A 12,375-nucleotide genomic window follows, 5' to 3' on the forward strand; every position below is an offset into this window, starting at 1 on the left:
AGTTCCACAGAGTGAGAGTGAATCTGGCCAAGGCACAGGTGGTGTTGACAAACTTTAATGCCATACCCCCAGCCGAAAATACCTACTTTGCCCAACCATCAAAGCGCTTATCGTCCCCATCAGGAGGGATGGTAGGGCACGCAGCCTGCTTTGAGGAGGCCGTAGCCACCTGCCCCACCAAATTCTCCGGAGTAGGGTGCGTCGATAAGTAGCAGGGGTCCCCACTGGATGGGCGGTATTTCTTCGGAAGAGACTAACTGCCGGTAGACTCTCCATAGCAGTCCAAGCCGCGGCAACACTCTTCTTTGTAAAGCCGTGGCATCGACGCCTTCTTCGAGGGCTTCACAGGTTCCGACGGTCTCGATGGCGTCGAGAACCCAGACCTGGACCTAGCACGGCTATGGCGATCTCCCTTGTCCGAACGGGACCTCGACGACTCCTGATGATCGCTCTGACCGCCCTAGCCCAAAGGCGTGCAAGTGGTGGACCGCACCCGTTCCTTGCCGGCTCCTTTGGAAGGCGCGGACGGAACTGTGCCTTGCAACTCGAAAATCGCTAACATCTGCCGGAGGAATGAATCCCATTCGGCCGGCGACGAGGACTTGGTGGGACAAGTCAACCGTCCGGCAGAGTCCTCCTCCGACGGAGACAGGGAAGGCGACTGGTGACAGCGCTTCCTAGAATGCCTCGACGAGGCAGAGGAATGGCGGGAACCACTCCTAGACCGAGACCCCGTGGACTTTGCCGACGTGGAGAGTCGCCCCTCGAGTCATTGGTCGAAAGCCCAGCAGACTTCGACTTATGGGGCTTAGACACCCTACCTACCGTCAATTTTTTTCTTACATTCCCGCAAGGCCTTAGACGTCAGTGGCTGGCACTCCTCGCAATCATCGGTGGCGTGGCTTTCGCTGAGGCACCAGAGGCAGATGTCGTGCGGGTCCCTGATGGACATCTTCGACCCGCAGTGCTGACACTTTTTAAAGCCCGACTTCGGGGGTAGTAGAAGAAGATGAAGACATTGTTATTTGAAGAGAAGAATTGAGGGCGCCGAGATTCTGAAGCAAACACATTGCGGAAAAAATGGAACTGGGGCTACGTGCGCTGTGCGTCCTATATATAACATCCGGTGACGTTGACCCTCGACGGAGGCCCTTGGAGGGACAACGGATCAACGTCATCGACGCAGGATGCCCTCTGCTGAAAATTATTCCGAAGCAGCAGATCTGTGGACATTACCCGTCATAGATGCGGAAAACGTTGGAGGACACAATCCCCTCAAAACAGGGTTACGATAGCCCATGGAGTTCACCCACAGTGTTTTGGTATGCGCCTATGACTAGGAAGTGTAGCACAGGCACTACCTTGAGCAAAGGTGGTTTGGGGGGGGTGGCAGTACATATCTTTATCAGGCTGACTAGGTCGTCATTGATCAGGTCCACTATGGAAATGATGGTGCCTGTGTCTAGCCGGTACAGGGTGTGGATCTGGCTTTGGCTCAGGTTGAAGGGTGTGGCCCTTATGCGTGGTATTGGTGGCTGCCTGCGGGCTGCAACCTGCTGGCCATTGTTGTTTTGCTGGACCATGATGCCATCCTTCTCCTAGCCTCTGCCGCATCCTCTACCTCCCCACCTTCTCAAATTGTAGGCCTGCATCCAGGCCCGCCAGCTCCAGTACTGCTAGCATGGTAGTGTTGGAAGGGGTGTGGGAGCGCTCATTGGGGCCACCTGGGGTGATTTTGGACACCTGTGGCATGTTTCTACACACCTGACTCTACTCCACGCCTGGTCCGCGATGCCAGGGTTTTCAGCACAGTGTTCAGGGTGCTACTGGCATTTCCATGCCAGTGTTTACGTGTGTGTGTGTGAAGCTCGGAATGTGCACTGCCATGCCGGCGTCTCAGGCACAGCAGACGCGTCTCTCCACAGATTCCGGACATCGCAACTCAGTATGCCGAACCAGAAAAAAGTGCTGGTACAGAGCAACCGCCACCACGTTTCCGGACCGCCATACTTATAATGAGGCCCAATATCTACATGGGAGCAGAATGGCTACCAAGTATGTGTAGGTGTTTCCGCAGCATGGTGCCAGCAACTGGGTGTTGGTTGCATTGTGGTGGGAACATTCTATTGCCAGAGTTTGTGGGATTGACTATCAGTGTGAATTAACATTGAAATGTTGGTCCAAATGCAGTTGGCCATTAAAATGCATTGACCTGAAGTGCAAGCTTGGATGGCCATGGCATGGAAAGGCCCGTTTCTGGACTAAAAACAAGTGTACATTTCAGGTCAATGTTTTAATACTGGGAGAAGTGGCTTTAGCTCTGTGAGCCAATGAGTAAGGATGAACATAGGTGTGGCCTAGAGTGACAAAATCCCAGTAAAGGGTCTAGACTTTTAACAGATTATTGGCAGTGGCGAGTTTATGCAGGATTAAGCAATTATATTTGAGTGCATCGACTTGTGCTGCCATTTGCTTAGAGCATTCATGCTCTGCATCAGTTCAATTGCACATCATCTGTAATAGGGGTCATGCTAAAGCTTCGCGACACATTAATGGTACTTTAAAGATGCTTTCATCTTTGTGTAGTCCCCCCATACTTCTACTCTTCAGCTGCAGGCCCATCATTATCACAGTCGGTTTTAGCACTATGGATCAAACCTACCAACTTGCCTTTACAGTTTAATGAACCTCTCACTCAGTCTTCCCACTCCCAGCAAAGTCAAGTGAGAATGAAACACTAATAATCGTACATCTCAGACAATTGCATGAATGTGCTAGAAACTGTCATCTGGAAACATAATTTTTGTGCATTTTCCTCACTATAGCATAAGTACATAATTGTGCTGTCCAACGCTATATACATTTATTTGCCTATGGTAAGACTTACATTTTAATTTGAATTATAAAGACAAGCACTTCGATAGATCAACTTTATTGTTACAGCTGAAAACACTGTGTAGCATGAATTCCTAAGCATGTATTGTATTTTTTGAGAATGTGCTTAATGCCAGAGTTTGGTTTCTAAACGCGGATCCGGGATTCAAACCTCTGTTGCTCTGTGTGGTTTTACTTCCAAGACCAGCACGATGCCCCTGTGCTATCCTCCATATCCGTCTGGTATATCAAATATAAAAAGTTTTGTCTATGTGCCATATTTAACCAATTTAGGCAAAGAGGGACGAGTAGAGTTGTTTTTTTACAGTGCAAGTAGAGTTGTCGAACATCTTGTCCCTTGGACAAGTAGATTTTAAAAATATTGGACACCCCTTTGACAGCTGCACTATCTCACCACCTGCTGGCATGTCAATTTTCAGACAATCGTGTTAACAAGAATGTGGCCTCACTCATGGCTCTTTGCTCCACCCTGCCTGCCATCAATCTACTGCTGACCTTTTGTCCATCTATTGGCTCTACACTCAATATTAAGTCAATGTGTCCGCTTCAATGGTAGCCATTCTACACCCACTCAATGAACACTGCTTTAGAGTCAGGTTCATTTCGAAGGTGTTTGTCTAATGTGTAGTATCCAGAACAGATTTTTTTATAGAGTTTAAAAAACAACCTTTTTGTTGCTGATCAGTAGCAGTCTTTTTTTCACAACTACCGATTATGGATATTGGTGAAGAAGGCCATCGTATAGTAAGTCCACTCTCTTCTTTCCCATTGCCCCCTACATTGTTCTAGCAAAGGAGGGCAAGGGTGGTTACTGGAAAAGGGAGATCATATCAATGAAGATACGAAGAGCTTTCATAGGAAAAAGAAGACCCGAAGTGGGCAATCACCATACGTACCCGTGCTCAACCGCCGGTGTACTCCCTTTTGATAAGGGTGACCAACAAAAAAAAGCATTGCACTGAAATAATGAAGAGGACTATGCTTTTTACTATTTCTACTGCCAGGATAGGCCGAACATGTTGTGGAGCATGTAGGCAAAGTGTTGAAGGCCAGTTGTGATCAAGAGTTGTGAGCTCTGGAGTTGAATGGGAGAGTATCCGAGAATCTGGAGGGAGTGGTATGGTAGGGTGGCCCAGGACACAGTCTGAAGAAGAAAATGGCAGATCCACCTGAAAGAGACACGAGTTGTCAGGAGAGAACAAGAGGGGTACAGGTGGTTCCATCTGTGCTCCAGGTCACCCAGAGCCTCTCAATAGGTACCAATTATCAAAAGTGTTCACAATGTTACAAAGGTGCAGTTGTGAGAGGAGGCATTTCAACAGTTTTCTCATCTTGTTTAAGACCTAAAGGAACCAAAAAAAGACTTAAAAAATATTCAATATGGATGCTGCACAGTAACTCACACACTGTGTGCACAGGTTTGCTATAGGATTTTCTATTTCTGGCCTTGGAATGTGCCTTTCAAGGAAGTAGATTATTTCTTAGGAGATTGCCTACCTGTTTGCCAAAGTTGCACCTCTCAGACTGGTAAAGTGTTTTGAAGTAAATCACAAGGAAGAGCGCAATCACCAACGAGGAATTCAAAATAATATTTTTCAATGGAGATTTCAGTAGGCAGTATATTTGAAGTTCACAACTGTCTATGGTAAGTCATTCCGTTTGTGTCAGCAAATAACTTGAAGCCAATACAAATGTTTACCAGCAAGCATGAAAAAACTGGATTATCGCATACGCTTGTATTCAACATGCAACCATTGTAAACCAGCCCTTTCACCAGCCCTTTCTAGAGTGAACCTCTAGCACTAGGGGTAGAGGAGTGTGTGAATTAGATTTTTAAAAAACCTGTTTACTTGGTGCTTTCCAAATCCCCTGAAGACTATTGAACGTGTTTTCACATATGTTGTAGCTTTGCAAGCCACCCCATTAAGGCCTAAGGCACAGAAACCAGGAGTCTTTGCTAGGCAAGGATGAATTAATGCGTGGAACCCCACAAGGTCATTTTTACAAAACAGGCAAAAATCACAAAAGACCGTTCATGTGAATGGATAGAAAAAAAAAATCATGTCTACCTTTTCCTTTCCCAATTTTCTGAGCACTGCGCTCCCTGTAAATATTGTACATAACTTATGTTGTAATTTGCTCACATGATTCCTGATTTATTTGATTTTTCTATCGTAGGTCTTTTCTGTCTTCCATTGTAAAATTTCAATAGAGTATGTTAAAAAATAAATAAATAAAATCACAAATATGTTTCCATGCTATATCCTTTGACCCTTCAATGTCTGATCTCCCAGGTAGCTGTCAAACCGCCCATCACTAAATGGCAATCCATGTTTTTCAGTGTGCTGATGTAGATTATTTAAACTATTGAATAATGGACACGCTTACCAAGTGGTGTGTCAACAAGGATAGCATTGTACAGTTCTGCCGGAGTCTGAGCAATGTTCACGGCTTCCATCTGTTCAAAACTCCCCAATGGATGGCACTTTGGCACCAGTTCGGAAATGGAGCGCTGGTGTAGGGTGCCAGTGATCAGCAAAATCACATTGTCAATCATGTAGCTGTATCTGGCAAAGAAAGAGCAAGGAGGTAAGCAACAGACAAAACCACAAGCAAAAAGCGGGGCCATACAAGAAAACATATGTTGCAAACCTCCTATTGCTATGGGGTCAAAGCAAATTCCGAAACAGCTTCTTAAAGAATACTCATTTTAGGTGAAATAAAGATATTTGTTGTTACTCTTTGATATAAGATCCCAATGACAATGCTGACTGATGCACCACAAGCACCGGATACCTTTTTTGCAACTTGGAGCTCTTTCCCAGTATCACTATTGAAAAGTTATGTTTTCCCCTAAAGATATTTTATTTTGCAATACAAACAAAATAAAATAATAACCAGTCAAATATTCAACATTAAAATATAACAGAAGTGTACCATACAACTGGATAACAATAATTAATTAACCGATAAAATATAATTAATGGAGTCAAGGGAAAGAACAAAAGTTACGTTTTGAAGGAAAGGTCAAGACATAACAAGTTAAACACTTAATGTATTCATACAGCAATGGTTCTCATGTGTGTGCATCCTTTATGGAATGATTTACTCAATTAATGATTGGAAAATGTACAATAGTTAGACACTGCCCACAACTGGGCTCGAGTCCCGTCATCCCCCCCTCTGATATCAAATTGACAAACTACTTCTATCCTTTCAGCAACCATAACCGGATCCTTTGATTAAAAGGAGTTATTTGAAGAGATTTAGACAGTAGGAAAGGAGGATGAGTCATATGGGAGAAGTGTAAAGAAGTAACTACTGGCTAAAACAGCCGTAGTCACTGCTATTAATAACTTTGATCTTATTAAGTGCTTGAACCCCCCCATCCCCGTTTCACCATTCTCTTGCGGAAAATCAGAAACAATACAGAAATAGCTAGAGGGGTGTGAGCAGGGGTTTGAGGTTATAGGGATAGGTTTGGCCAATCTGTTGGACCGAATTCTTTGGCTAAATCAGATATCTGCAATCTTACCAAGAACCTTTGCCTAACTAGTAGTATTGTGATAATGACACCTCACATGGTCTATAGGGCTATTAGCACGTTGTGGTAGTAGCAATACATGTTTTAATGGTGAAGTAAAAATAATGTTACTTTAATACTGGGTAAAGTAAATAGGTAACTGAGTTAGCAAATTAAATGTGGTTTTATTTTGCATTATTGAAATAACAGTTCTCATGAAGTAAGCATTTTAATTGCAAACTTGGTTGAACTGAAACAGGTTTAACATAAGCATGTATTTGAAGTAATGTAAAGTAAACGGTTTCTCTATAAGAAAGAGCGAGCATTTGCCCCTGTTTTAGCTTTGTTTTTTTGTGTTAAATAGGATGTTGCAGCAAAAAAAGGTCCTCTCAAAGAGGAAGTGTCTTGTTGAAAGACAACCTGCGTTGAAATTGCATTGTTGTTTCCCAGTTTGCTTTTGAAGAAAGAAAGTTCAGAGCAGAGTGCTAAAAGGGTGCAAATTGGAGTAAGGCTATGAGCCCCTCCTCAAGGGTTTTTCCTGCCTGCAATATAATCCAAGAATGAGACGCCTTAACAGAATAACAGTCGCATAGATACATTTCTTAGCATCAAACAAAGCACTCTAGCGGAGAGGCGACAACATATGTTTCGCTAGTGCTCTCTAATTTACAATCTTTCGCTCTTTAAATACTGTTTTTTCAGCTGCGTTAGTTAGCATGATACGTAAATAACAAGAGGGTCCTTGGAAGATAAATCACAGGCAGGGTGAACGGAAATCTTGGTGAGTAATCACAGTGAAGAACAAATAAAGACATGCAGGGGGAGACTCGACATGTGTTCCTTCCGATCCTTAGCTTGAGGTCGGGTGGGGGCACCACCATCTGGTATTTGTGCGTGCTATTTTGACGGAAAGCTATTTCCTAGCTGCCAGCCTGAGAGAAGTACCTGCAACTTACACACACAAAGAGGTTTTTGGGGATTTTGCTGTTTGTGGACCACTGACAAAACTATCATCTGACATTTTAACAGAGAAAAAAAAAAAGAACTGGTGTTCATTTAATGTATATTTCCACCAGAGTCAATACCAGTCAGCCCTACAGATAAACCCCTTATCAGCCACTTTTACTCTGTAAAAATAGGCAAATAGTCCCAAAAAATTTGGAGAGTGTAAAAATACACCCAACAAAAAATAGGAATAAGACATTTCGAATCTTGTGCCCCTACCCCTGCCGCCACAGCACCATGGATATGTTTCAACAAGTAGTGCATGTAGTACCACAGGAATAAAACACACATTAATCACTAATAGCATTTCTGATGATTGTATTTGCTTAGATTCACATTCTGTGCATACAGTCCGACATCTAGTGGTAATCGCAAAGTATTGCATCTTTCGTTTGAGGATCGAAAGGGGACATCAACATGGGCGTGACTAATCCTATCCCTAACGTGACGTTCAGTGTACCCCAAATCCCTCACGCATTGCTAGGGAGCCTTATGGCCAGAGTGAGTGAGTACAAAGAGAGAAGGTACAAGATGTCCCTGTTCCTTCCTCTCCATGAGGGGAGGAAGGGTGGACGCATGTGAATCTAAGCAGAAACAATCACCAGAAATGCTATTACGGTGAGTTATGCATGTCTTCTGATGCTTGTTAATCTACTTGGAATCATCTGCTGTGCATAGACTAGCAAGCAGTACACAGATAATGGTGGAATGTGTGAAGGAACAGTAGCAAAGAGATGTCTTAGCACCACTTGTGCCACCTGACAATCAGACCTAGAATGTGTATCTAGGCAATAGTGTTGTGTAAAGGTGTGTACAGAATTCCAGGTTGCTGCTTTACAAATGGACTCAAGAGGGACCTTTGCAATGAATGCTATGGTAGCTCCTGTGCCTCTAGTAGAGTGTGCTCTAGGCCGGAAGGGCAGATTTTTCTTGGCAAGAGTGTAGCACAGTGTGATGCAGTTCACTATCCACGTTGAAATAGCCGATTTAGAGACAAGGTCCCCTTCTCTAACAGCTGCCACTGAAACGAAAAACTGGTTTGTCTTTTAGTGGTTCTGTCCTTTCCAGGTAATAGATCACCGCTCTCCTCACATCTAGTGTGTGGAGGCTTCTTTCTGCCACGTTATTGGGGTTCTGGAAAAAGGTAGGCAGTTCTATAGACTGGTTCACATGGAACATTGAAATAAATGTATGCGCAAATAGTGGGTGAGTGCGCAGGACCACCATATCCTTGTGAATTGTGACAAATGGGTCTTGAACTGAAAGGGCTTGCAGCTCACTAGCTCTCCTTATTTATGTTATAACCACCAAGAAGGCAGTCTTGTAGGCGAGTGCTTTAAGGCTAGCCTTATGAATAGGTTCAAAGGGAGGCCCAATAATCTAGTAAACACAACGTTCAGGTTCCATCCGAGAGCTGTGTTGGAAATAGGGGGGATGAATTCTCCTTACCCCCTCCATAAATGCCTTTATACTGGAATTTCCACCTGGAGACTTTCTACAGGGACGTGGTGTATTCTGAAAGTGCAGCTAAGAGGACTTTTAAGGAAATTAAAACTAGGCATGAATCTAGCAGGTGAGTTAGGTACATAATATGTATAGGTGTGCATTCAATCGGATTGATGCTCTTGCCATTGCACCAGATAACAAAGCGCTTCCATTTGTTGGCATAGCAATCTCTGGTGTTGGGTTTCCGTGCTTCCCAGAGTATGTCGATACATCTTTGAGAGAGTTGGAGGTTCCCGAACGCTATGACCTCAAGAGCCAGGCCACTGAGTTTGGAGGCATGGATGAAGTGTATCCCCCCCTGTCCGGCAACAGCATGTAGGTGCATGGCAGCTTCCTGGGAGGGGAGACTTACATTGCCATGAGATGGGAGAACCAAGGTTGGCAGACTCATATCAGGTTCACCAGAATCACAGAATCATTGTGACTGGCTCTTGGTGCATCTTCTGCACCATCTTGTTGAGCATGGGAGTCGGGGGGAGTACAGGGGAAAAACGTAGACAAATTTCCCTGACCATATTATCCAGAATCGTTCCCCTTTGAGTGGTTCTGCAGGTACCTGGAGGTGCAATCTGGGCATTGCGCGTTCTCTAGAGTTGCAAACAGGTCGATCTATCGGAAGCCCCTGTCTGTGAAGATCTTGTAAAAGATGTCTGCATGTAATTGCTATTCGTATTCTACAGGTAATGGGAAGTCTCTGCTGAGAACGTCCACCAAAGGATGGAGTTCCCCTGGCACGTGTTGTGACAGGAGGAACATCTTGGGTTTGAGTGCCTATTTCCATATGTTCTGTGACAGTTTGGATAGCCCTGGAGAGCGAGTGCCGCCTTGTTTGTATAGGTAGTACATGGCCGTAGTACTGTCCGTGAGGACTAGGACTGTCTTTCCCTGGAGGGGCGTTTGGAATACTTTCCCGGCTTTGAATACTGCTAGCAGTTCCAACAGGTTTATGTGATTGGTTGCTACTGCTGGGGGCCCACACGCTGTGTGCCGTCTGATGAAGGAGGTGAGTCCCCGCCACCCTGTCAAAGATGCATCGGTGGTAGGAGTTGCTTCTACTGCAGGGGTGGTGAAGGTCTTCGCTGCACAAGGTTTTCCCTTGACCACCACTGCAGTGACTGAACTGGGGCTGCTGAGACAACCACTAGATCATCCCATTGTCCGCTCACCTGACACAATTGGCTCGAGAGCCACTCATGCATGGGGCGCATGCGCATACGTGCGTGTGGAACTAGGTAGATGCAGGAGGCCATCATCCCCAACAGTCGCATGGCCTTGCGTACGGTCACCTCGCAAATGGCACCATATTGAGGGATCTGGAACAGCATGTTTTGAAACCTCTCATTGGAGGGGAAGACAAGAGTCTGGTCTGAATTACAAACCCCATAAACTGATCTGGCTGGGGTCTAGGCTGGACCTTTTCTCATTGACCGAGAACCCTAGACTGAAGAGGAGGTCTACCGTCTTCTGGGTATTTGTTAGGCATGTTCCATACAAATCCCCTGTTATTAGCCAATCGTCGAGGTAAGGGTAGACTGGTATGGACTGCCTGGCAGGTGAGCAGCCGTGAACACCCGTGGAGCTGAGGCAATGCCGAAGGGAAGGACCTTGAACTGATAGTGCTTGTCCTCTATCATGAACCTTAGGTACTTTCTGTACGTTGGCAACAATATGTGCATCCGCCGGAACGTGCCCCTGCCCCCTGACATGGAACTGCTACCACCCGATAATGATGATGAAGGGGAGACGGAAGAAGTGGCAGGACATCATCACGGTGCCGATGCACAGGAGGGACGTGCTGTGCGGCAGTCAATGATCCTACAATATTTCTGACACACAAGTCAGCAGAGGGTGACAATGTTATGACATAGGGCACTGAGTGTGGGGATGCATGTACACTATGCACTGTGCAAGATTAAATGACACATGAGCAATGATGAATGTCCACTCTGTTTTTTTTCTTGTAACACAACTGGTGTATTGAAAGTAATGATGTGAACGTGAATAAAAAACCCTCCACCGGGCTGGTCTGTGTGGAGTTGCTTGTGGACAGTGTGTCCTCATGCTGAGGCTGTTGACCGGGAAGAGCTGCCTCCAAAGCGTCGGCGATGTGCCCGAGCACCTCGCAGAGGTGGTTTGTTTTCTCTGTGATGGACTGGCCCAGTGCTGTTTGTCCTGCAGAAATTCCAAAATTAGGGCAGTGAGCTGGTCAGCCCACTGTGCTCCTGCTGCTGCACCAGTGGCTCTGCTGAGGATCGGACTGCCATGTCCAGGCTGCTCTTCCTCCCCGCGACTGTATACGGGACTGCAATGTCCCTGTGTCTGTTCTTGCCCAGACTGCTCCGGTGTGTTCGTATCACCAGTGTCACTCAAGGATACCTGGGGTGTTGACAATTCTGCTGGGGTGTGGACAACTTCCACTGAGTCGTCCTCAATGGTGACCCAGATGTCATTGGGGCTGTCCTCAACGAGGGGGGCCGTGGCTGCAACCTCCCCAGCCACACTGGACTCCTCTGAACGTGTCGTTGGGCAGGTGTCTGCAGGCAGTGCAGTGAGGGGTGGAGGTGGGGGTGGTGTGCCCTCCACAGGCCTTGCTGTCGCTGGTGGTATATGTCCCAGTGGTGGTTTCCTTGCTGGGACACAGCGCCCCCTGCCTTGGATCCGGGATGTGGAGGGAAGGTTGCTGTCCTGCACCTCACTGACATGCTCACTGCCTGTGGGGGTGAAAGAGAGGGACGGCATGAGTGATGTTTGGATAGCCAGCATACATTGGTACGATTGCACATCGACACAATTGAGGGTAATAGGCATTTCTGTGGTGAACGGCACGTCATTCCATACATGGGTGGTAAATGCAGGCATATGTCGGTGTCACTCATGTTGGCCAGGTACTCTGCAGTCTGACATGCACACTATTTAGATCATGGACGCTGTGTGCCTCATGGCAATTGCTACTTTGTGTGGTATGTGTCAGCCACGTTACGGCCTTGCAACAGGCACCGGCTTGTGTCTCACTTGCTTTGGGATACTTTACATGGAGTGTGTGTGTGGCCGACCATGGCGTCACTCTTTGGACGTACATTGGCATTGACTCATCATATTTGGCTTAGCAGTTTTTACTTTGGACACTCCCCTCCATCAGCAGATGACGTGGCGCCACACTCCATCTTTCCAACCCCTTCCATGGATTCTGGCCCAATCATGCTCACACATGTCTCCTCCCAGGTGTGAGCTTAATTGGAGAACTTGGTCCTCCTCCGGTCTCCAAGGCCTGGGCACCGTTTGCAGAAAGTATGTTCCGCACCCTCAGCCGCAGGTCATCCCCCACCTTTTGCAGCAATCCTTGACGGTGCGGGGGATGTTGCCCACTGCGCTGACCTTCTGGCACACTAGTGCCCAAATTTCCTTTTTACCGCAACACGGCCTCCCTCCTCATGTTGCTGCTGAAC

General features: G+C 46.3%; 1 protein-coding gene across 1 annotated transcript in view; it reads right to left on the reverse strand.

Moving 5' to 3' along the window:
• The window catches only part of ATP6V0D1 (ATPase H+ transporting V0 subunit d1), an 874,674-nt gene that overhangs the window by 567,992 nt on the left and 294,307 nt on the right, over positions 1-12,375 (reverse strand). The window contains exon 3 of the mRNA XM_069603998.1: positions 5,284-5,462. Coding sequence (XP_069460099.1) covers positions 5,284-5,462 — 179 coding nt within the window. The remainder of the gene's footprint in view (positions 1-5,283; positions 5,463-12,375) is intronic.

This window comes from Ambystoma mexicanum, chromosome 1p, assembly GCF_040938575.1.
Source record: "Ambystoma mexicanum isolate Mex_15411 chromosome 1p, UKY_AmexF1_1, whole genome shotgun sequence".
In the NCBI taxonomy this organism is placed as follows: domain Eukaryota; kingdom Metazoa; phylum Chordata; class Amphibia; order Caudata; family Ambystomatidae; genus Ambystoma; species Ambystoma mexicanum.